Source organism: Phoenix dactylifera, unplaced genomic scaffold (assembly GCF_009389715.1).
Source record: "Phoenix dactylifera cultivar Barhee BC4 unplaced genomic scaffold, palm_55x_up_171113_PBpolish2nd_filt_p 000146F, whole genome shotgun sequence".
Taxonomy (NCBI): Eukaryota; Viridiplantae; Streptophyta; class Magnoliopsida; order Arecales; family Arecaceae; genus Phoenix; species Phoenix dactylifera.
In genome coordinates this window covers 219,875-244,217 of record NW_024067700.1, presented here as the reverse complement: position 1 = coordinate 244,217, position 24,343 = coordinate 219,875, and the positions used below count along the sequence as shown (strand labels likewise).

General features: G+C 37.6%; 1 protein-coding gene across 3 annotated transcripts in view; it reads right to left on the bottom strand.

The window, feature by feature from the left end:
* Positions 1 to 802: 802 nt before the first annotated feature.
* LOC103716702 (DNA-directed RNA polymerase III subunit 1) overlaps positions 803 to 24,343 on the bottom strand; it is a 69,233-nt gene continuing 45,692 nt past the window's right edge. For all 3 annotated transcript variants that reach the window (XM_039116935.1, XM_039116934.1, XM_039116936.1), the window contains 13 exons: positions 24,051 to 24,285; positions 23,496 to 23,687; positions 22,667 to 22,765; positions 11,449 to 11,652; positions 11,086 to 11,361; positions 9,220 to 9,367; positions 8,061 to 8,212; positions 6,697 to 6,852; positions 6,498 to 6,614; positions 6,302 to 6,369; positions 5,691 to 5,895; positions 5,346 to 5,548; positions 803 to 1,129 (listed from right to left, as the gene is read on the bottom strand). In XM_039116935.1, the coding sequence (XP_038972863.1) occupies positions 1,078 to 1,129; positions 5,346 to 5,548; positions 5,691 to 5,895; positions 6,302 to 6,369; positions 6,498 to 6,614; positions 6,697 to 6,852; positions 8,061 to 8,212; positions 9,220 to 9,367; positions 11,086 to 11,361; positions 11,449 to 11,652; positions 22,667 to 22,765; positions 23,496 to 23,687; positions 24,051 to 24,285 (2,107 nt within the window). In that variant the 3' untranslated portion in view covers positions 803 to 1,077. The remainder of the gene's footprint in view (positions 1,130 to 5,345; positions 5,549 to 5,690; positions 5,896 to 6,301; positions 6,370 to 6,497; positions 6,615 to 6,696; positions 6,853 to 8,060; positions 8,213 to 9,219; positions 9,368 to 11,085; positions 11,362 to 11,448; positions 11,653 to 22,666; positions 22,766 to 23,495; positions 23,688 to 24,050; positions 24,286 to 24,343) is intronic.

Sequence of the window (24,343 nt, the reverse complement as noted above, 5' to 3'; positions counted from 1 at the left end):
AGCATGATCCTTGTATCAAGAAAAACAAGAATAGTACAATGTTGTTTCTTTTTTGCTCTAATATATATGTGGAAGAGGCCTGTCGGTAATGGCCACGCGTGTGGCTTTGGAACCCAGGCCTCTGATACAAAAACCAAGAGGCATTACTAATTTACCTGGCAAAAAATATGAAAAGGGAAACTCAGATTTAAATTGCCTCAGATTTAAAAATATGAAAATTGCATGATAATGTTGGGTGATTGCGTGAAGCAATTTTTCTGAATACAGGGTCTGTATTACCTAAGCTTAAATCAAAGAGCTGCTGCAGAGCTTTTACATTGCAACTCTGTCTAGCTCATGCGATGTGCTAACAGCCCATTCTTCCTTGGGGAGTCCATTAACCAAAGCAGAGTACAGAAAGCGACTACAAGATGATGCATGGGATCATAAAAGAAATAAAATCAAGTTTTTCCGCATCATCAGCTACACTGTCATGGCAAGCATGAATTAGTTCATCGTTGTTAAATGGGTGAACTCCATACAGATTCTAAAGCCACATTCTTAGATGACAAATTAAAGAAGTCCGGAGCTTAGATCATCAGACGTATCAGCATTGCAGCTTTAGGAAAAAACCAAGCCATACAGAAGGTTATCTCCTAAATGTATCCATGCTAATCCCAGCATGAAGGATATGTCAGTGCCGGATTACTGCACTGAGAATCAATAGAAGCCTCGCAAAACTCTGTGCGATGTCTAGTATCAAAAATGTTGCACTACATTTGCTTAGCCTGGCATGTGATATCGTTGAAGGGAGAAAAAAGCATGGACAAACGACTACGAATGTGCCATACCTGGCTGAAATGGTGTTGCGCACATATCCCAAGGGGGTGGGTCAAGTTTTCTTCACAATCAGCATAAAAGGTTTCACCGAACCCATTAATAAATCCACATGGCATTTTTCATATATGCCTCTTCAAAAAGTGCATAATGAAGAAACTTCATATACCTGTTAGTATGAAATCATATACTGATTGCATAGTTCCAATACAAGAACTGCTGTTCATATACATGTCAAAGATGCATTAAGCTTGCTAGATTTCAACATATAATTGGATCAGGCCTGTAAGTAAGTTCCGGAAGCTGCTCAACCCTGCCATCACAAAATTTGACTAATTAACCCAACTTTCTAAATAAAGCATGCATAATCAAAATATATTTATCAAAGAAGATTGTTCATTTCTAGAATCCTGACCTATTTACCCACCAAAAATTCGATGCCTGATGTGCAACAGCCCATCTATGGACCAAAGATAAAAATATTTTCAAATTATCATATATCTTCTAACACACTTCACAAGGTTCAGGCATTGAAAACTTGGTTGACAGCTAGTTGCTAATTGCGGCACTGTTAAATTCTTCTCCTGGACTTTATATTTGTTGGTCTTTGCAGGTAGCCTACTAGGTTGCCCTCCTTGCCTTTGGAGTTGTTTAGAAGCAGAGAGAATGCATCACATGTTTGGGTCATTTCAAACTTTATGATTTGATGATGCAACTATGCTGGTGATATTTCTTTTATAGGTACACAAAGGGAATACACCCATTTGATCTCAAATACAAACTACCTTATACAGATATCAGCAACAAAAGAAAACCTAGACAATCCTTTTAAGAACAACATAGCATATTCTAAAGCTAGAAAAACTATATATCCAAGTATTAAAAGGTATGACTGCCAAACCATGGTAAATTTCGAAATCACATTCCTTCGACTTTCCTTGGGTCTGCGAGGTAAGACCATATTGTGCATTAAAAAAAAAAAAAGGAACAATGCAGAAACCATGTAGAGGTACATAAAACTAATGTTTACTTATCAGTAGTGGTTATTGAGTATAGCTTGATACATGCCTTACTTTACAATTCATACATATGTCTGCCCTATCATGTACTTGGCCTACTAGCACAAATAAAGCCATCCATTAATTGTACTCATTTGAAGAAGCTTAAAGATCTCTAAACTAAATGATATTTGACCCATTTTTGAAAGTATAGATCAAACCCAATGGTGTGGATCTTCAATTTGAGTAACCCATTGTTGTTTTTGAAATTGTTAAATCATTTAAATTTCTTGTCAAAGTTCTAACATTTAGTATATAGTCTGACTCGTGTGCATCTTCAATTTGAATGCCCCATCATTGTTTCTTGAATTGGTAAATCTTTTAAATTTTTTTGTCAAAGCTTGAACCTTTAGCATGTAGTCTTAACTCATATGTATATGCTTCTGTGTGGTCTAGCCAGCATTTGAAATCCCAAGCAGTTCAGCATGCATGTCTTGATACGTGCCATTTGGGGCCTCCTAAAAAGGGCAAGTCTTGGTTCGCTACATGGAACCTTGTTTTAGACAGAAACAGTCCGAAGCACCTAAACTGAGGAGAATCCCATGGTTCAGGAGTGCATCAAGGTTGGTTTATCCTAAATTGACATTGAACCACTTAAACCGAGTGGTACACTTGGGTATTGCTCGGGAAGTAGGTGACGGGATGATTCTCTCTTAATTTCCACTACTTGAAAGCAGAAATGAGAAGAGAGATGAATCACTAAAAGGGTTTTCACACTAGATTGACCAGTCTACAACTATTTTTGCTCTAGCGATAGGTGCATATTGCCAAAAAATTTGACGCACAATTGGTACTCTTTTGACATGCCCAGGTTCCACTAGCCAAAATTGAAATTATCATAAATTTTTAACTAATTATATTTTTAATCATCAAAAAATATATATGTTTAAAGAATGCTTCTAAATCAACAAAAAAAAGAGAAGATAAATTAATGAACCAAATGGAATTAGTTCATGCAACAAACTTGCACTTCAGAACATGCTATACAAATTTTGAAAAAAAAAAATTGATTAAAATATGGATAAGTAAGCTAAAGCTATTTAGTCACTCATTCACATTTCCATTTCAGAGTCCAACTTCTAACCAAACATGCCCTTAGTGCTTGTTGATGGTAGAAATTAGAAGCACTAATTAGAATGATTTGGGGGTTCAGATGCTATTATTATTAAATAACGTTATAAATAATATTTTTTGCTACTATTATTAAATAACACTATAAATAATATTCGTTCTTTACTTTCATTTTAGTTGCTAATTTTGACATGTGAATCTTTAAAATGTATTTTAGATTGCAAATTAAGTGACGTGCGATATTTTAGCATGTCATGATTTTAGCACAAAAAAACCTTGACTGGAGTATTTAACTCGATATTCCTATCTTATTTCTTATGAAAATGTTATTAAAGAAAATCTAGATATAAAGTTTGGAGGCCAGAAAAGGCCATACAAGGGCTTTGGGGTGTATTTATATGTATCCATCAATACCTTTTGCCCGCACAATCCTTAATGCGATGACACGTACTGCACCCACCTTTCTCGATATGGTATCAATCAAGGTTCACCATACCGATCAGTACCGTACAGTCCCAGGCATACTATACTGATATGCAGTCTGCCTCATCATCTCGTACCGTACTGCATACTAATACTGTAATATGATGGTACCGGTATGGAGTCTGGATGGTAAACATTAATATTGATCCTTGATATTTTGAACCTTAGGTCTAACTCGTGCATGCACACAAATGCAAGCGCAAATATGCATGTTATGGCACCTATTAGAGATTTAAACAACATTCTCAACTTGCTAATGACGTTATGACGACAATATCATTAGTGATGTTACTTGAAGAGCAAAAAATCGTGCTATTTTGCCTTTTCTTTTAAGGGTATAGACTCTTAATGGTGTTGTATGTGTGTGGATCTCCAATTTGAGTGAACCATCATTGTTTTTGGAATCATTAAATCTTTTAAATCTGTTCTCAAAGTTTTAACATTTAGTGCATGGTCTATAACTCATGTATGTATATGTGTGTGCGGGGTCTAACTCATATGAATGTGTGCACATGTAATAGAACCAATCATAGATTCAAAGAACACTCTTAGTTTGCTAATGATGATTATAACGGCAATATCATAGATAGTGTTGTATGGACACAAATACGAGAATCAGTTCTGGACAAGGGTCCTTGTTTTTGACTCGGCAAGAGGAAAAACATTATATACCTTTTAAAGGTTTAGATCATGGTCGGCGGAACCGTCCCGAACTATCTAGTTTGGGGCGTACCGAGCCCTACCGACAGCGGACTGGGACGGTTCCACGAACCCAAATTAGAAACTGGCGATGGAGGGGGAGAAGGAGAAGGAAAGAGAGAAAAAAAGAGAGAGCAGGGGAGGGAGGGAGAGGAAGGAAGAGAGAGGGAGGTGGAGGCCGGCCGGCAGAGGGATGGGGAGCTGCAGAGGAGGGGCTCCGTCTCTAGTTCCCCTATTTGCTCCACCCCTTCGCGCAGCTCGCCGGCCCTCCACCGGCCTCTGCCACCCTCCTCTCTCCCTCTCTCTCTCCCCCTTCTCTCTTTTCCTCTCTCCCATTCTCCCTCTCCTCCCGCCCCCTCTATCATGTCAGTACAAGCCCGACACGGAATGGCACAAGGCCGTACCTACCCATCCCATTGAGCAAACTGTCCAGGCCTCGACTTCGGCACAACAGTCCCTGGTTCAAATCCTTGATTAAATTACTACATTTGAATCACCACATTAATTTTTTTTTTAAAAAGCATAAGACACGTATCACAGCTCATAAAGTCATAATGTAGTTTCTCAATGAACACATTTACTCACAAAAAGGTCTATCATGCGGAGGGCTTGACATGACTAACTGTCAAGCTGGTTATTAATGAAAAATGTTGCGAACCATACATTTCAAATAAATGTTTGCCCTCACATGTCCTCTTTCCTTAGAACAGAAAATAGAACACTTGTAATTTGTAATGTGATATATATATATAGACACACACATATATATATATATACACACATATACATATACATATATATATATATATATATATATATATATATATATATATATATATATATATATATATGTACATACACACACACACACACACATATATATATATATATGTATACGTATATATACATATATACATATATATGTATATGTATATGTGTGTGTGTATATGTACATATGTATGTATCTATGTATGTATCTATGTATGTGTACGTATGTACATGGGCATGTCCAAATAATCACACTATATATAGTGATAAATGACACCAAAATGTTATCCGAATCCAGTTGATGCATATATAGCCACATAAGGATAATATGAATATCAAAGAACATGTATTGGTGACTCGAACATGCAAATGCTGATGCAACAATCATAATTGCATATCATTTGGCCTAAATGTGTTACTGCAGATTATGAAGATGTTTTAGGTATATACCTCTGTCTAACTTTAAGTATTCCGGTGCCCAGCTGCATCGGAATGCCCATTATAATACATTCACTTACTCCCTCTATCTGATCATTCCTACCATTGTATGAAGCATTAAACAGGTGTTCTGCAGTTTTCTCAAATGATGCTAGCATCAGAACACTGTCTTTCATCTTTGAGATGCCAAATCTAGTGATTCCAAGAACTTCACCCTGACATAGGCAATCACAATAAATGACAAATATGCCTGCTAAGCAAATGTATACTAAGAGCTGAAGATAAACAAGCCACAATTAACAAGTCCCAGCATCTACATCACGGACATACACAACAGGAATATGAAATAATGCTTACTCTGTAAGTCATCAAATCTGCCAGAAGCATCATATGCCGTGCATCAATGCTCATGCCATGATTACGCATTGTATATTGAATTTCGTTAATGATGCACTGTCTCGCAGCCTCAATTCCAAGTGTCTGCTGTACTTCAATGACATGATTACTTTTAGTTTTACTTCCATTGATTCCTGGGGTGCCAATGACTGCCAAAAGGTTTGTACTGCACATATTTATAGAGCATAGTAAGTCAATGCATTTGAACTGTTAAAAAGAGTGCCATTATAGTAGGACAAATTTATACTAGGAAGATTGCAAAAAAAGATTATTGATCCATTCAGTTTTGTTTATATTTAAGAAAAGAATTTCAGAATTGAACAAAAATAAACCCATATTTATTATTCAAATAACTCAATTAATTCTGGCTGTCCGAAATATATAATTAAGAAAGCATTTTAGTGCTGATGCCAAATCAGAGTGCTTTATAGAATTTGTTACGTTCACTTCCTATTTGATTACTGTCATTGAGGAAGTCCATGGTTGACCAAAGCATCAGGGTGGAATATGAAGAACTAGAATATTCAATTCAAAAAGCATAGTGCATGAACAGGAACACAAGTCAGACAAACCCTTCAACTAGCAGGTTGTATACTCCATTAGTATTATTGATAACTGCACGCTCAACAGTTGCAATACCCTGAGCATCAATTACAAAAAAAGCATAAGGATTCCCTTCCTTAACAAAATCTTACATCTAAAGGATGAAACTCTGTCATCAAAGAGTTTCTTAAAATTGACTATCAAGGGGCAGAAACATAAGTTTACCTTCACGATAACCTTTGGAAGCACAGCTTTCAAAGAATGCAGCTCAAATTGTAGTTTACTCCTATCTGCTTCAGGAGGGTATATTTTCAGATTGTTGTTTCCAAGGACACGGATATGCTGCAAGCAAGCTGCATGATGAAGACCCAGTGCAGCATGGAAAGAATGATTGCAGGGGTCTAAGGTAAGGATATCTTCATACCTCAGGTTTTAATTTTATTTTTGGATGATTCAGGATTGCCTGTTGTACAGACTGGGAAGAAATTCTAATATGCAAGGCTTCAATTCGTTCCATGTCAAGTTTAACAGCTATATAAGGCTGACTGGATTTCAGTACAATCTTTATGGCTTTAGCAACCTGCACAATCAAATGAGGTCAACAATCATCCAGCTTCAACATAGTATTTTACGAAATATGGATATTTGGACATAAATAGCAAAGAAAAGTGGATTAATCAAATCATCATATACAGATCAGCATGGACCATCATATTCAACTTCAGCATCTTCTAATGATTTATGGAAGGCAATCATTCTGCAGGTCAATTGGTGTCACAAATCAACAAAAGAAATAGAAGATGCATCATGCTAGCAAGGCTGTTTAGCTACTTAAAACTACTCATGAACTACTTAAGATGTGGGAGGAAGGCGTGAATAACCACTTCCAATGGAAAATTTTGAAGCAACCAATAGAACCCTTCTAAATATGTATGAAAGATTAATGCAGAACATCTAATGATCCTATCCGTTTTTGCGTTAATTTCACGAGAAAGATATATAGCATGTTTAATAGTTTCAAATTTTGTGATGGGATTAAATGTGTCTTTGTAGTAAAATGATGGGCATTAGTGAAAGACCAACTTTAGACTACATGTGTAGCTGCATATCATGGGCATCCTGTAGTATTAGAAAAATGTACATTTCAAGGTCCATTGATTACATATCAAAATAAGTACTTAGCCTCTTCAACATTTTGGAAGAATTGCCATGGTTATCATTGACCAGAAAAGATAACCTTCACAAAATGTGACAATGGTATGGACCATATCATCATACTATTAGTTTTATCTTCATTAGAGGTAATTAAAATATGCATTTTGAAAGTCGTCTCATTTACTACTTGACTGGAAAATTTACTCCAGATAAAAAAGGGCCATTCACACAAAAATCGATGAGTTATGGATCGGATTCTGGGACAACAACATGAACATGAACAGCAAGCTTTATAACCCTTCTTTTATATTGTTGGCTTTCCCAATCTTACTTTGCCATTAAGCTAGCTTGCATCGTGCATAGATTAAGGGATGGCCACTGTCAAATTACAACATTAGCATATAAAGAGATGATGGTTCTAACTCACAAGGCATGTTTGAGCTAATCTGTTACTGATTTCCAGATTTTTCAATTTCAACAGTCCAGACTCCAGATGCTTTTCACAGAATAGCAGAGGGAAAAGGAAAAGTCTCATTCCATTACAATTAGCACTTCAGTAAGAACTACTAACAGACCTCCAAGGCAGTATTACATAAAGGATGTGTGACTTCTTATCGTTAGCAAGAAACATACCTCACCCAAAACAGTTTTCTCGAGACTGCTTTTCACCATACGTGCAGATATAACATCACGGTCAGAGACAAGTGTGGCAGTGATAATTGGCGTACTTATGTTTTTCGCAGCATTTATTATTTCCTTGATGCGAGGAACCCCAAGAGTGACATCTAATGCTCAGTCAAGAGATCACTTGCACTATATATAGAATTCAGTATAAGCAAAATATCCAATCTTTGTGTAAGTTGAATATGTAGAAAAAGCTTGAAGAATATCAGACACATATATCCCTTATTTATACAGGGATATCACATACTGTGCAACAGGAAGCAGATGATGGGAGTATTTCTGTAAATGGTTGAAGAAATATTTGAAGGAGATGGAAGTTGTTCAAGCATTTCTCGCTGGATTTGGATATTAATTGTGATAGCTTTTAATAGCACTATGACTTGGTTAGAAACAAAGTCAGAAATAACAACACTAAAAGGTAAAGAAACTTCATACTAGTAAATATCTCAAACTAGGAAGATATACATGATTGATAGCAGCTTTACTAACTTGCGTTCCTCCTCAAACATAGCATATATATATACAGCGGTAGAAAATGGCAACTTCATGTTTTTCTGGATTGTTTTTTTATTGTCACCTTAAAATATTAGATGATAATATCTTCCTACATGAAAGCCCAAGAAATGTCAAAAGAGCAAGAGTTGGAAAAGAAGAAAATCAAAGATCTTCAGCACAGTGAACATCATTATTGTATACATCAACATCATGCATTTTGCCATTCTTCTTTTTTACCTAATTTGGGACAAAAAGATGTGTTACAAATAGATCTTAAATCAAAAGTATACAAATTTTGACTCATGCAAATAAAATTGGTGCAATAACAAGGAAACTATCAATATGCATGAAATGAAGATGATAGATTTGTTAACTTATTATAGAAGTTGGTCTCATAATTTTGGCACACTGAAAAAAATAATGAATTGCCTAGTTCCTCAAAATAGACAAAAGTGTTTGAGAACAGGAAACAGCATAAAAGGAAAAAAAGAAGTGCGTGAGAAATTGGTATAGATAAAATAAAAGAAATTCGAAGGTGGAATTTTCATTTACAGACTACATGAAAGAAATTAAAGGCTACTTCAGTTTAATAATGAATATGTCCAAAGGATACTCATGCTAGCAACTCCAGCAAAGTGAAATGTTTTCAGTGTCATCTGAGTCCCTGGTTCTCCTATACTTTGAGCTCCAATTGCTCCAATTGCTGCTCCTGCTTCGATTTTTTTCGAATGATAACGGAATATACATGTCTCCAGGAAAACCTAAAACAGGAAATTTGTTATTTAGATAAAACTACTCAAGAAATATCCGAGACAAATGCCTTGTTTTCTACAGACGAAAAGCAAAAAATAAAGGATATCTTTTATTCTAAAGTATTAATACAAACTAAAGACCTATGGATTACATTTCTTCTTTTAAAAGGCAATGTGCAATTGTGATCTGAGACTTAAGATGCAATTTTAACAAGTCAATAACACAAAACAATTGGATGAAATTTTTTAGAAAGTACTACCAACACAACAAATATAAGTCAAACTTTCGCTTACTCTTTATGACACTACCAGTTCAAACAACTCCATACTTTCTTAAAATTTGTATCACCATTAGACAAGATTTAGGACTTCGTTAAGAAGCCCTTTTGAATTTTCTTTTCTAACTCCAATCCACTGCTATACACAAGTGATGTTCCGAAAGTTTTTCCTGTATGAACTCATATTTTTAATGTCCATATCGAAAATATTTCCCTAAAAGTTGGGGCATTGACCATCAAATCTTTTCTCCATTAAAAGTTCTACATCTGCCCTACTCAGAAACTCTTGCCAACTAATTTTAATAAAAGAAGGGAAATGTATTTCAATGAAATATTAGGAGGGTTTGGAACAAGATTCGCTGTGCTCGTACCAGAGCCCATACCAGTCGGCCGACAGAATGGTTTGGTGCATCCTCATGTCGTTCTGTGCCGGACTCGTATTGCCTCTCACCCTCCTACCGGTTTCTCGTTTTGAATGCCGGAACCATCCCGGTTCGCCGCCGGCATGGCTCGGTAGCCCCGAACCGAACAATTTGGGATGGTTCTGAATTCCTTGGTTTAGAACTCTACAAACCAAAACTACTTAAAAAACCTATTCTCCATCAGCTCATATCCCCCAAATGACATGATTTTATAACTCTTAATATACTCCTTACCAAATATCAAATGCTGGTTGGATAGATTGTTTTCTCCGATGCTGGTCAAACAGAAAGCATGCTCCAACCTTACCTAGATCCATAGTATCTAACATGGTCCACTCATTCTACAGAAATCCCATAGCAGTGTGTTTGTAACACCCACAGATTTGACAAGAAACAAGGTTTTTTCCTTTCTATTTTCTAATATAACGCTAATCGATGTTAGCAGCATGCACTGTTAATGTACATCAGAAAGTGCAATACACATGCCCATGACTTGTTTAGAAACAATTAACACATATTTATTATGGTCTAGGATTATAGATTAGTCAAAAGATTCACGAATTGAAGGCATATACATTTTCAAGTTTCAACAAAAATAATCAAAAAAAGGCTACAACTCAGCAATTAAAAAAAAGAGATAAAATTACATAATAACAACATGCTAGTTACATATTTTTTTGGTAGTGGCACTACTTTGCATTTAGCAAGAAACAACAATTTTTAGCAGCACACAGGTCCTGTTCGGTATGAGCATGCAGTGCGGTGCTTGGGCATAACATTATTATGTCTCACAAAAAGATAATGGGGATAATTTTGTAGACCAATATTTATAAAGCAGTGTCACTGAATTCCAACCATTAAGAATCTTCTTTATCAAGATGAAGATAAATAAGATAGTTAACCAAATTAACCTAGCTTCTGTTCCCATCTTTCATCCAGATGTTGTACCTCATCTACTCCAAATGCCTGACCTTCTGCACATTTTCAAATGGAAAATAGTAATGCAAAAGAGGAATATCACACAAACCTGTAGTTGTTTAGCAGAAATTCCAGATATATTTGCAGCAACACTTTCAAGAACACTAGAATCTTTCTTCTGAACATGATTTTCATCAAGCTGAAGCGCCCTTCTTATATTACTGAACGCAGCAGCGTGTTTATGCAGAAAATCTGACAACATTTTCTTGAAGGCTGCTGAGCAACCACCCTCAGGAGTCGTATCATATTTTGAGAGCCTGTCATCCAAAGTATGTAAGATTTCTGCTGGAGATAAAGTGTCTTGTTCTCTAAGGGGACAGGTAGCCTGCAAAATGGAAAAGAAAGCTCGTATCAACAGGTTACTTCTTTTCACAGCATATCCATAAACCAAGGTAAAAGAAAAAAATCAGACCATGACTTTCATGAACAACTGATCCAAATTTAAGGGAATCCCATCTTTTCCTTCCATCTTTGCTGGATCCATGCCATCATCACCATAAACAAACTGAACTATAGATCCATTAGCAGTTCGCACTGTCTGATCATAATAAATTGATAAATCTTCCAAACCTTTCATCAATCTGCGGGACATGTATCCAGTTTCTGCTGTTTTCACCTACATTGCATAAGTGCAGAATTAAGTGTAGAACATGATTTTTTAACCTTTTCTTTTTTTTTTTCTATTTTCCTTTTCCCTTTAAAGAAACCAGGGTTTGGCAGGACCCCTACCAGTTCATCATCCAGCATGAAATGTTTGGCATTTTCTAACACAGAAATTGGAATAAGAGAGGATATTTACAATACAGAATAGAAACGAACATCTCAAGAATGATCAGAAAAAACCAAAATTCTCTCACAGTCTCACTGCTGTTACCTGGATTAAATGTCAAAGGGTGGACAGATGAAAATTCTTTATGCAGATAATTGTTTCCTTAGCATTCAAAAGAGAAGCTTTAGAATGAATCCGCAGAACAGCAGACAAGGTGTGAAACACATAAATTTATTGAACTTCAAAACATTTAGATGATGACTATTCTTCCCTAGAAATTCAATGGCACACAATATCTGATATAACCAGAAAAGTGAGAGAACTTTAGCAAGGATATAAACATCAAATATGAAATTATAGAAAGTTTTTGAACAATAAGTTCTAACAAGTACTTAGGTACCTTTTAGCAACATTGCTTATTCATAATCAGAAGGTAATATGCATAGCACAAAGAAGAATATTAGGGTGAAAGCATGCAAAAGAGCAAGAATAGGAAGTTAGAGAGTCACTAGAAAATTCTTAGAATTAAAACGGCTATAAATAACTTCCAAAAGGTTAAAACTAGATACTAGATCGGAGCTGCATGGAGGCATGCAACTGTGGCAGAAAAGGCCACAGTAAAGGAAAGAAGAGAGGCCTAGTGTTGAAAGATTTGTAGGAGCTTGGTTGAAGGTGTGACTATGATATGAGGATGCCGCTCTTGTTGGAAGATATGCTATTGCACGAAGTAACCAGTGGAAAGTAATCACTAAAAGTTTAAAACCAATCCATGTACCTTAATTTTCTGTGCAATCTTTGCTGTTTTTCTCTGAAGAAGATTTTATCCCAAATTCTCAGCAACATAAGCGTGATCATCCAAACACAGCAACAAAATTACAGGATCACATAGTGATCGTTAATGCTTTGTGTTTGTCAGCTGGGATAATTAAATTGAAAATTTGTTTCTTAAGGATGTGATGATGGGGTCCCCAAAACATAGATTGGCATTCTGCCCTATAGGCATTCATAGACAAGCAGTACTTACCACCACACCCAAGTCTAAATTTAGTAATAAAAGAATACACAAAAAGTTAGAAGATATAAATGGGCATTCGCATTGGATACTTGACCAGGTCGACATTGTAAAAACAACACTACCTCAGAATATGGGACCCCAGTTGAAGTGCTTATAACAACCGACATGTAGTAAGCAAAGTAAAAGAACAAGTTGCACAAACATGTATGAGGCTATGACTCCTTTCCGGGCGGGCAAGAACTCCTATGGGACAATGGGAAAAGTCATCAGAATGCATCAAAGTCATATTACACCAATTATCTGTCAATGACAACAATATCGCTAGCCTTATAGCCTTGTGATAGTAAATGCAATTGACTTATACTGGTAAATACATATGATATTAAAGTGAGCATTAATGAATTTAGATGACTTGGACATAATCTGTAGTTCCACCCCACATAGCATGAACAACGTCCAACTCATGGCAATGCCACCATGATGCTCCTAGACATTCAACACTGTGATGATGGGAGGCACATAGCCCAAAAATGTGATCTTACTACTAGCACAACAAAATTTGTTGGGTATCTTGTGCTTCAATGTCATTTGACTCCGCATCTTTCTTGGCATGGCCATCTTGTGTCAATGTCAAATCATATGTTGACTTTATTTTGTAACTTTTGTTCAACATCATATACAAAGGCAAAATTACTGACAAGGTCTACCGAACTAGGCCGAACCCGGGTACCAATCAAACCCGGTGGGGGACCGAATCGGTTCACCTATTTTATTCGGGATCTGTCCAAAACCAGTTGGAACCGCCTAGAACCGGCCGGAATCGGTCGTAAATCGGCCGGTTCTGTTCGAAATCGGTGGGAACCGTCCGATTCGCACCGAGTCGGGCCGGTTTCGAACTAGCCCCCTCCCCCTCTTGTTATAAAGAGCCATTGGGAAGGCTCGAGAAGTTTCTCAGGCCTTGCCAACATTCATTTTGTTCCCCACTTTCTCCATTGCACGAAGAAATCACCTTGATTTAGCAAGATTGAAGAAGAATCCAACCCAAAATAAGGTGCGCTTCCTCTCCTCTATCTCATTCTCTTTTCTTTTTGGAGGCTCCAAAAAATAGCTCGAAATTTGCAAAATAAGAAAAAATCATGCCAAATTTTTTGATTTTGACTTAATTTTATGATATGTTGTAGATCTATGGATAATATGCACGCTGACATTTTTTTTTTAATTTTTAGTTTATATATAATTTTTAAAAATTAAAGATATATTTTTGGATTAAAAAATCAAAAAAATATAAAATCATAAGCGTATTTAGGAGCATGCAAACTACTCTCCAGCTAATTTGGTATCCATTTATTCAAATTTTGATGCGATCATGACAAGGTCCGCCAAACCAATATCAGAACTCGTCCGTTATGATTCGGTACCGTACCAAACTGATAAACATTCTTTTTGATGTTTAAAAAAAAATAATTGGTAAACACTCTTTTTGAACTTTTTCAAAGCATTTAAGTCTAATTTAATATTTTTTTGATATTTTCTTGATGTTTTTTTTGATGTTTTTTTAATGTTTCTATGAGCCTGGTTTAACTTAGATCATGCATTTTATTGTTTCAAAATAATATAAATCATAAAATGAACATAAAATATTATCAAATCAAGGAGTGACATAAAAATTAAAAATAATATGATCAATTACATACATTTAAAGTCCAACATACATACCGATATCTAAAATCGGATCAAGGAGCGATGCCTTTCGTAGATATTCGGATCATCAGCATAGTCAGAAGGCACATCAGCCCACCTTTTTAACCAACCTGCTGTGTAGTCTTATACGTTCATTCTATAAGGAATGCGCTTTTGTTACAAGCACTCTCGACTCTCTTGCTGAAGTTCTGGGTTTAAGAGATGTCCTCTAGTTGATAATACGATTGCGGAAGAATCCATCCGAATATGCCAGCAGCAAAATTTGACCCATAAGATGCTTCGGACTGCGTAGGATAGTAGTTACCGAAAAATGCCTTAGACGCACCATATCCATATCCATATCCGTATGGGTCATAGGCTGCTTGTGGTAGCGGATAATAGGATTCAGTATACAACTCGAAACCTAATACATCTATGGATCCTACTTCACGTGCGGGATCATCTGCAACTGCATCATGTCCTCCTGAATGACCTCGAAGAGCCCGTCACTTATATACAATCGTATCCTCGCAGGCTCTACCAAATCGTGCACCGTAGTCTCTATCCTGTGTAGTATGCATAAATTGGAACTCACCGGTGAATTGAAAAGACTCTGCGACTGTCTCATAAATAGTAGTCTCCTATCCTTCACTTTCTTCCTAGCCGGCAGATCTATGACCACCAGAACTGTCATCGCTGCTGCTCATGATCTCTGAATCTGAGTGTACTGACTCCTCAATACTCTCTATTGAGGCTGCAAGTGCCTTTTGTTTTTTTTGGTGCGCTGGGCAGCTGCCTTCTTACTCTTTATGCCCCTCTCTGCTTGGCTATGCTAGGAGGATATATGTCACCCTCCTGACCGAGTCAACCGAGTAGCATAGTGATCTCGTCTAAGCATCTCTCGATCATATCTTTGAGAAGATATCTCAGACAAGGATTTATGTAGTGACGGGCTCTCCTGTGGTTGTGGCTACATATTTAAAAATAATTTTTAAATATTATTATTTAAAAAAATAAATTTCAGCTCAAATTCATGTAAAATCTAACAATGGATGCTACATATATTTTTCTAAGAACTCGGGTATGCATCACAGGCTACTTATTTTTCAATTTTTTTCAAATTGAGGCCTAGGCCACTATGTGCATCGCATCAAAAGTTGAATGAATGGATGCCAAATTTTTATGGAGAGTAGCTTGCATGCCCTTAAATACATTCTAATTTTAAAATTTTTATTTTTATTTTTATTTTTTTATTTTTTAATTCAAAAATATTTTTTAATTTATAAAAATTATATTAATCTAAAAATTAAAATTTTTTATGTCAGCGTGTAGATCGTCCATAGATTTACAACATATAAAAAAATCAATCCTAAATCAAAAGTTTTGGCATGCCCTTTGTTTGTAATTTTTGAGCTATTTTTTCAAGCTTCAAAAGAATAGAGAAAATAAGGTAGAAAAAAGTCAGCACACCTTATTTAGCCTTGGATTTTCCTTCTGATAGCCTGAATCGGTGTTGTTATGGAGATTTTGGAAAGGAGAAGCCGCGGAGCCATTTTTAAACTTCGCAGTAGGTGACCTGATGCTTTTAAAAGGCATTAGGCGAAGTGCTACAGTGCTAGAATATTTGAAATCGGGTTGACTCGGTGCAAACCGACCGGGCACTTATGACCGATTCTAGCCAATTTTGGTTGGTAAGTAATCGGTTCCAACCGATTCCATATGGGTTTCGGCCGGTATGAGGCCGAAACCGAATGTAACAGGCAAACCGATTCGGGCGGTTCAGCCCGGTTCAACAGTCATTGGATCATGCACACAGTAGCCTAGACCTAAATTTATAAAAAATTTAAAAATAAGCAGCCTTTGATGCATGCCCACGGGCTTAGAAAAATATATGTAGCATGCATTGTGGATTCTACATGGATCTGAGTTGAAATTAATTTTTTAAAATATTTATATTTCAAAATTATTTTTTAATTAAAAATAATTAAATAAATAATTAATACCATAAATTATGAAAAATTAGTAGTATAAATCACATATTTCGAAAATATTTTCTGAAGTAAAAACATATTTTTTTAAATTTATGGTAATTAAACATATTTTTTAATTTAAAAATTATTAAAAATATATGAATAAATAAATAAAATATCAAAAAATAGTATTATATATTAGATAAATCAGATGTATTTTCTGAAGTAAAAATATTATTTTCATCGTAATGAAATTCTATTATTTTTAAATAATTGATAAACCGACGTACTTGATAAACCTGTAGAAAGGAACCATCAAAGAAAAAGAAGCCAGAGCATAACATTGGTTAGGTAGGATCATGAAAAAGTACTTTTAGGTTGGCACCATTGAAACCGATACCGACAAGCACCGGTACGGTACAACATATTAAAACGGTTCCGACCCAGATTTGTTTCGTACTTGTACCGGTGCGAACCGTCCCAGTTTGCACCCAAACACATTTTCTCCGCGCGGCCACACGCAGGAAAGAGCGCCCGAGCGCGGGGCAGCACGCCCCCCGCGCGAGGAAGAGCGCCCGCACGGACACGTAGTGCACGCCCGCGCGCGGTTCCCCGCGCAGGAACCGCGCCACAGCCGATTACCCACTAGGGAATCGCGCCCGTGCGCAGCAGCATGCCCACGCGGGCTGGACCGCGCCCACAGCCGATTACCCACCAAGGAATCACGCCCGCACGCGGCAGCATGCCCCCGCGGGCTGCTAGCCCGCATGGGCCATTTAATGCCCTCTGTGGCATTTAACACGTCCGCGCACGCGCGGACGCATTGTTTTTCATTTTTTTTGCTTTTTTTTTTACGTTCGCACACGGTCGCGTTCACGCGCGCGTCTCCTGTTCGGTATCTGTTCTAACCGGTACCGATGCTCACCGGTACGTCGGTACGGTCGGTCCAACGAACCTTGAGTGCAACATAGAGTTCAAGAGAGAAGTAACTAGATTGAAGTATCACTTAGCTGGTGGTTATCTTGACGTATCTGTGCTAGAAAAGCCCACAGGAGGTTTGACAGTTGATAAAGAAACAGTTCATTGATTTCAAAGCAACAGAGAGGGTTTCCAAGAAGGAGATAGATTGTCGAATGCCAGAGCCACCTTCCTATCACTCTAGGGAGTCAGAGGATATATCCGCTCTAGATGACGAGGCACAGATGAGGCTGTCATTCAAGCGAGCTTAGATGATCAGTGGCAACAGGATGAGGTGACCAGGCATAGGGCACAATTTTGGGCCCTCATACTGCGAGTCGGGCTCCAGTTTGCAAGCAGCAGGATAGATCCAGAGTTCAGAAGGATCTCCTCAGTTAGAGAGACTATCAAATATCAATAGAGGCAGTGGCCATATTGTATCTATGCTGAGGGCTTTTGATAACAAAAAGAAGTCCTCCAGAGATTCCACCAGGAGTCACCAACTATTATTTAGATCCATATGCTTTCCCCAACAAGGATTCGAAACAGCAAAGAGTTGACACAATGCTAAAAAAAAGACAAGGATATATGGCGAGCTATTGGATTCTAGTTCCACTTCAGACACGTCCTAGCGAATTTGGCAGATAATACGTACTATAGGTCTACAATTTTCTCCATACAGGCTGTCGGCAGTGTAGATCCTTCAGGACTGAAGAACATTTATGGTGAGTTTTTTGACAATAATAAGAAACTAAAAAAGTGGATTGCCTTATACAAGAGCAAGTGGCCCACACATGGACTGACGGTGATGTGTTATGGTTGGACCAATCCTACCAGGCAGAACATTACCAATTTCTTGACATATTGTGATACAAAAACTTTTTTTCATAAGTCGGTTGATGTTTCTAATCAAGTGCACGATGCCATGTACATCTTCAGATTAATATAGAAGAGGTGATCGATCAGGTAGGAGAGGAGATTGTCGTATAGATCATCACAGATAATGGGCCATAATATAAGGCCACCGGTGATATCTTAATGAAGCAGCGGCTACATATTTTTTTGATCCCATGTGCTGCATGTATCAACCTCATGTTGCTAGACATTGCGAAGATTCATAGGGTGTAGCAAATAGTGGAGACAACCCAAACCATCACCAAATATATTTATAACTATACATGGGTCCTATCATTGATGAGAAGATATGCAAGGGGAGAGATCTTGAGAACAGATGGGTAGAGACTTGCATCTAGCAGGTAAGTAAGAATATTGAAAATTAGAATGCTCCTGAACTTAAACAATTTTACTAAGACAACAACGAACTCTATCTGCAGCATACTGCCTGGATCCGAAGTTTCAGTACATCGTACCTAGAATCGATATAGATGACGAACTTCTGGCCGCTCTACATAATATGATTTACAAGATGAAGCCTGATTCAGAAATCATGGCCCTATGTCTAGAAGAGGTAAGTTAGGTAACGTGTAAATTAACTGATATCTTCAATTATTAACATATTACAATATGGTTCTTTTTCACAAACCAAAATATTTAGAGGGCACTGACAGCTTTGGATTCTCGGCAACTATCGTAAGAAAAGTATGAATTCAGGTATATTACACATCAGGAGAATATTTACATGGTATTAGATGGTTACCAATATGATACTATATTATATATAATTTAATTCAATATTTTTGCAGCTGAATGGTGGATTCATTTTGGTTTGTCCACAAGAAATCTTAAGCGACTAGCTATCCAGATCTTCTCCTAGACGGTCTTCTCGAGTGGCTGTGGGCACAACTAATCCACCTTCGTCCTAATCCACAGCAAGTAGAGAAATTGTTTGACACAGAAGCACCTCAACGACCTTGTATATGTTCACTACAATCTAAAATTGAGGCTAAAGTGCATTCACGAGAAAGTAAAACTTAAGTACACAGATCCGATCCATAGTGCTTTCATTGATAATGATGATAACCATATGATTTGATGGCTTGTGGGCTAGCAGCAGGAGCCGAAGCTTGATGAGCGAGGATCGCCTCCGCAACATGCTAGTTTCGTAGCCAATAAGACTAGGATCGATGTAGGGCAATGGGCAGATCACAATATATCACACATTCTTCCAACTGATCAACCACAGCTATAGGACTAGGGAGCCGGTCATCACATGACTTTTTTCGAGATATCCTCTCAGAGATATGATTGAGAGATGCTTAGACGAGGCTACTACGATACCCCATCGGCCCGGTTAGGATGGTGCTCCCAACATAGCCAAGCAGAGCAAGAAGAGTAAGCAGGTAAAGAAGGGCACAAAGGATAAAGATAGAGAGGGATACGAAGGATAAGCAGGCAGCTGCTCAACACACCAAAAAAAAAAAAAAAAGGCACCTGCAGCTCCCATGGAGATTATGGAGGAACCAGTTTACTCAGATTTAGAGACCAAGAGCAGCAATCTGGTGGTCATGGATTGTTGGCCGGAGAGGGAATGGAGGACATGAGACCACCGTTCATGAGACAGCCGCAAGGTGGTCTTTGATTCAATGGTGAGTCTCAGTTTATGCATGCTACACAAATTGAAATTATAGTGCACGATCTGGTAGAGCCTGCGAGGGTATGATTGCATATAAGAGACGGGCTCCTAAAGGTCATTCAGGATACGATGCCACTGCAGATGATCTTGCATGTAGAGTAGGATTCATAGATGTATCAGATTCTAAGTCGTATATTGGATCCTATTATCCACATTCCTATGACCCATACGAACATGGATATGAATATGGTGCATATGAGGCATCATTTTTCGGTAGCTACTATTCTACACAACTCGGAGCATCTTATGGGTCGAATTTTGCTATAAGCTTATTCGGATGGGCCCCTTCATGGCCGTAATATCAGCCAAAGAACACCTCAGAGCAAGAGCTTCAGCAAGAGATTCGAGAGTACTTATAACCCAGAGCGCATTCTTTATGGAATGAACAAAACCACAATGTTGCTTGATTAAAGGGGTGGGCTAATGTGTCTCCTGACTATACTAATGATCCGAATATCTACAAGAGACATCGCCACTCGACGAGATTTTAAATATCAATATGTACGTATTTTAAATATATGTAATTGATTGTATTATTTTGAATTTTTCACCTCACTAGTTAATTTTAGGATATTTCATGCTGCTTCTTGTAGTATGCAATATCTCACTAATTATTTTATATTTTGTATCACTTTAAAACAACAAAATATATCATTTAGGTTAAATCAGAATCATAGAAATATCAAAAAACATCAGAAAAACATCAAATTATACTTAAAATCATTAAAAAAGTTGAAAAAAATTGATTACCAATTAATCAAACTTAAAAAACTAAAAAAATATATCTCGATACTAGTTCGGCGGATCTTGATTGCTGATTTGATTCATTGCATCTCTTTCACATTGATAACATCATTATGCAAATTAAAAATTGATTCGAGATGCATGATCTAATATAATGAGTTCGAAATGCTTCAAAACAATTAAGTCAAGCATGTCTTAGAACGAGCATTATTAGAACATGTATTATATTCTTGAATATGACAACATCAAATAGAGCTAGGATTTGAAATGGGTTAGGTTTCCTAATCCAACCACATCTGCACAAGTCTGGTAACATGTGCTTCTTTTAGTGCTAACATAGTTGACTGAAGAGTACGAGCACAATATATGATCACCAAACTTTGGCTTAAATGGTTGTTTCAACACAATTTAGTATTCTTAGTAATATGTTGTATAAGTTTGTTCATCCCATCTAATGATGTGTTCTTAAATCTTTGTAATTCCATTTTGGTCCATTGGGATAATACATTGCCTTAATCAGAAAAACCAACATGATGGATAATTTGTCACTATTTAGTGTTCCATATGCTTCCTACTATCATCCATCATTATTTCTAATAAACATCCAGTTATCTCTCCCAACAAATAAGCCAGTAGCCCATAGTATGCCGAACCGGCCCGTACGAGCCGGTACGAATCGGTCCAGCCAGCTATCGGTATGCCGGAGCCGTGGAAACCGGTACGGGCTGGTTCTGTGCCGAAGACGAAGAAGACGAAGAGAGGAGAAAGCGCAGGAAAGAGAGGGAGGGAGAAAACCTGTGGTCGCCATCGGACAGCCGCGGAGGGGCGGCGAAGCCTGCTGGGGGGCGCTGGGCTCCAAATTAAACCAACCGATTTGCTGACTTCTCTTAAAACCCCCAAATTAAAAACTCGCGGCCGTGTCCCCTGTTTCGAAATGCGGCCGCTGCCTTGGCCTCCGCCGCGCCCTCGCGGGTTCCCCTGCCCCTCCGCGGCTCTCTGACGGCGGCCACAGGTCTCCTCCCTCTCTTCCCTGCGCTTTCTCTCGTTCTCTTCTTTTCCGGCTCCGGCGGGGAAGAGCTGGCCGGCTCGTACCGTCTGGTTCCGGTACGAACCGGAACCGTACCGGTTCGGTTGGCGATCAGTACGCCTACCGAACCCATTACGGCAGACCTTGCATTAGCCTTTACTATAGTATCTTGAAATTTTGCTCCTTCAAGTTTGTTATTAAAGCATGAAATGCCAGTTCTTCACTGCTTCACAACATTGTATCAACCAAGGTTCACCATCTCGATTCCGGACTCTGTACCGGTGCCACGCTAGATAATGTTGGTACGGTAGTATCGGTACGCCATCCATACCGGATACCGGTATCGAACTGGTACGGTATGGTACGGTACGCTCCGTACCGCCCAATTCGGGCCGGTACAGCATACCATAGTATCAACTAATTTACAGTAGATCTATGATTAAATCCCCACTTTCCGAGTGGCAAAGTAAACATTTCTATGGAACTGACACCTTGATCAACTTCAACTCCTTTTGGTGCAGAAATTGCTGTTGGTTTGTCTTTGCAACCAAGTGTCATCTCCACAGTCAATATTTCTAATTGTTTCTCTCAATTTGAGAGTCTAAAAAACACTTTTATCAGGCTCAAATTCCTACTCCTGATCTAAAATTGCACGACAAATGCATCTATGTCCAGTCACACGGGTAAATTTGAAGATTATCCTTTAACTCGGAATATGTCACTGCACAAAAGTTAATCCCAGCCCTCCAAAAGACACATGAACACATACATGGAGACACAAACAGAGAGAGAGGGAGGGAGGGAGAGATTTTACCCGGTGTCAAACATAACTTAATAAATCAAATTGTAGGGAAATGTTACAGACTGACACATACCGCTGTATCCACAAGACCTTCTCTCCCACCCATTGTATGGAAAAAGAATTCTGTGGGTGTCAGCCCGGTATAGAATGAATTAGCTACAAAACCTTTAGCCTGCAATACAAATAACATCATCATCACTAAGCTTTCCATTTAACAACTAAAATTAGAAAAAAAAAAATCACGTATTAACATATGCAATGTGGCACTTCTAGAAAACAATGCAAGTCAGTTGAATAAATTATGAATGTTACGCGTAGGTCAATATGACCCATATCTCCAATGGCTAAAACATAAAGATTTGATGAAAATACAATCAGTGGGACCTATGGACATATCAGTAAAGAGATAACAATTGCCTAGTTTTTATCACAACAGTGGAAAATTGGCGCACCTATGTTAGATAAACAGATTCTACTAGTCAGTAGATTCAAATAAAGATCATAAAAAAATAGTAGACTGCTATATTATAGATCTCCATTAAAATACATGCAGATGAAAGGTGGAGGAGAATCATAGGACTAGACTGATGAAAATCGGTATTTATACCAAAAAGAAAGGAAAACCAAGCAACAAACTATGATCATCTCATATGAAAGTCACTAAGGTAGGTTTATTATGTAAAATATTTCAGAAAGTATGGCCCTAAACCAAGCAGAATGGAGGAAAAGAATTGATGAAGCAGACCCGAATTAGTTCAGTATGAAAGCTTAGTTGAGTTGACTTGAGCTGAGCAGGGTATTATATAAAATCATAACACTCATATATAGAGATCTGCAATAAAACATGGCATAAACAAGAAATAGAGGGAGTAAAAATGCTACTAATCTATCGTCAATCTTACAGCAGGAGTCTTTGAACTTATAGGGAAGTGAGGAAGAGTTCGATCTATAAATCCATTGGGAGCGCGACGCCCACCAACTGATTGTTGGCCCACACATGCAACCATCTGGCTGATATTGATTGGAGAACCTTTAGATCCACATTGTGACATAATTAAAGGGCTGTTTCTCCAATGGAGTTCATTCATACAAACCTGAAATAGAAAAGTCATTGAAGATTCTCTGGTTAGCGATCCACTGGAAATAAGAAATAGTTACAATGGGATTCCACTTACCTCACAAAAAACTAAAAACTTAATGCAAATTGGAACCAGCACTCTAGCACTAAATTTAAGGTGACAAAAAAAAAAAAGACAATATGTAGATAGATGTTGTCCAAATGATGCTGAATAGAAGTTCAAATCATGATGAAAACAAATATGTTTTGATAACCCCAGTTTAACTAAGAAAAACAATGGGATGCAAAACAAAAAGCATGCAGATGATATTTAGCAATGAAAAATAGTAATACAGGAAGTAATTTGCTATGACGAAAACAAAAATGATAGTGCCCATACATTTCCAGCTGTAGATCTAATTTGATTCAGCACGCCAGTTATCTTAAGTTCCAATGTTTGAGCTGCATTGCAACCAGACTGCAAAGTAAGTTGCCCTTTGCTGTATGAGGATATAAGTTCATGGCATTCTCTATATCCCTCATTAATTTTCTTCCTTTTCTGCTGGTTGAGATTCTCTCCTGGCTGGACATCATCGATTCCAATTGAAAAACCATGGTTCCCAATCCACCTGGCACTGCAAATACAACAAAAGATAACTATATGAAAAGCTTACGGCTGCCAATATTGAGAAA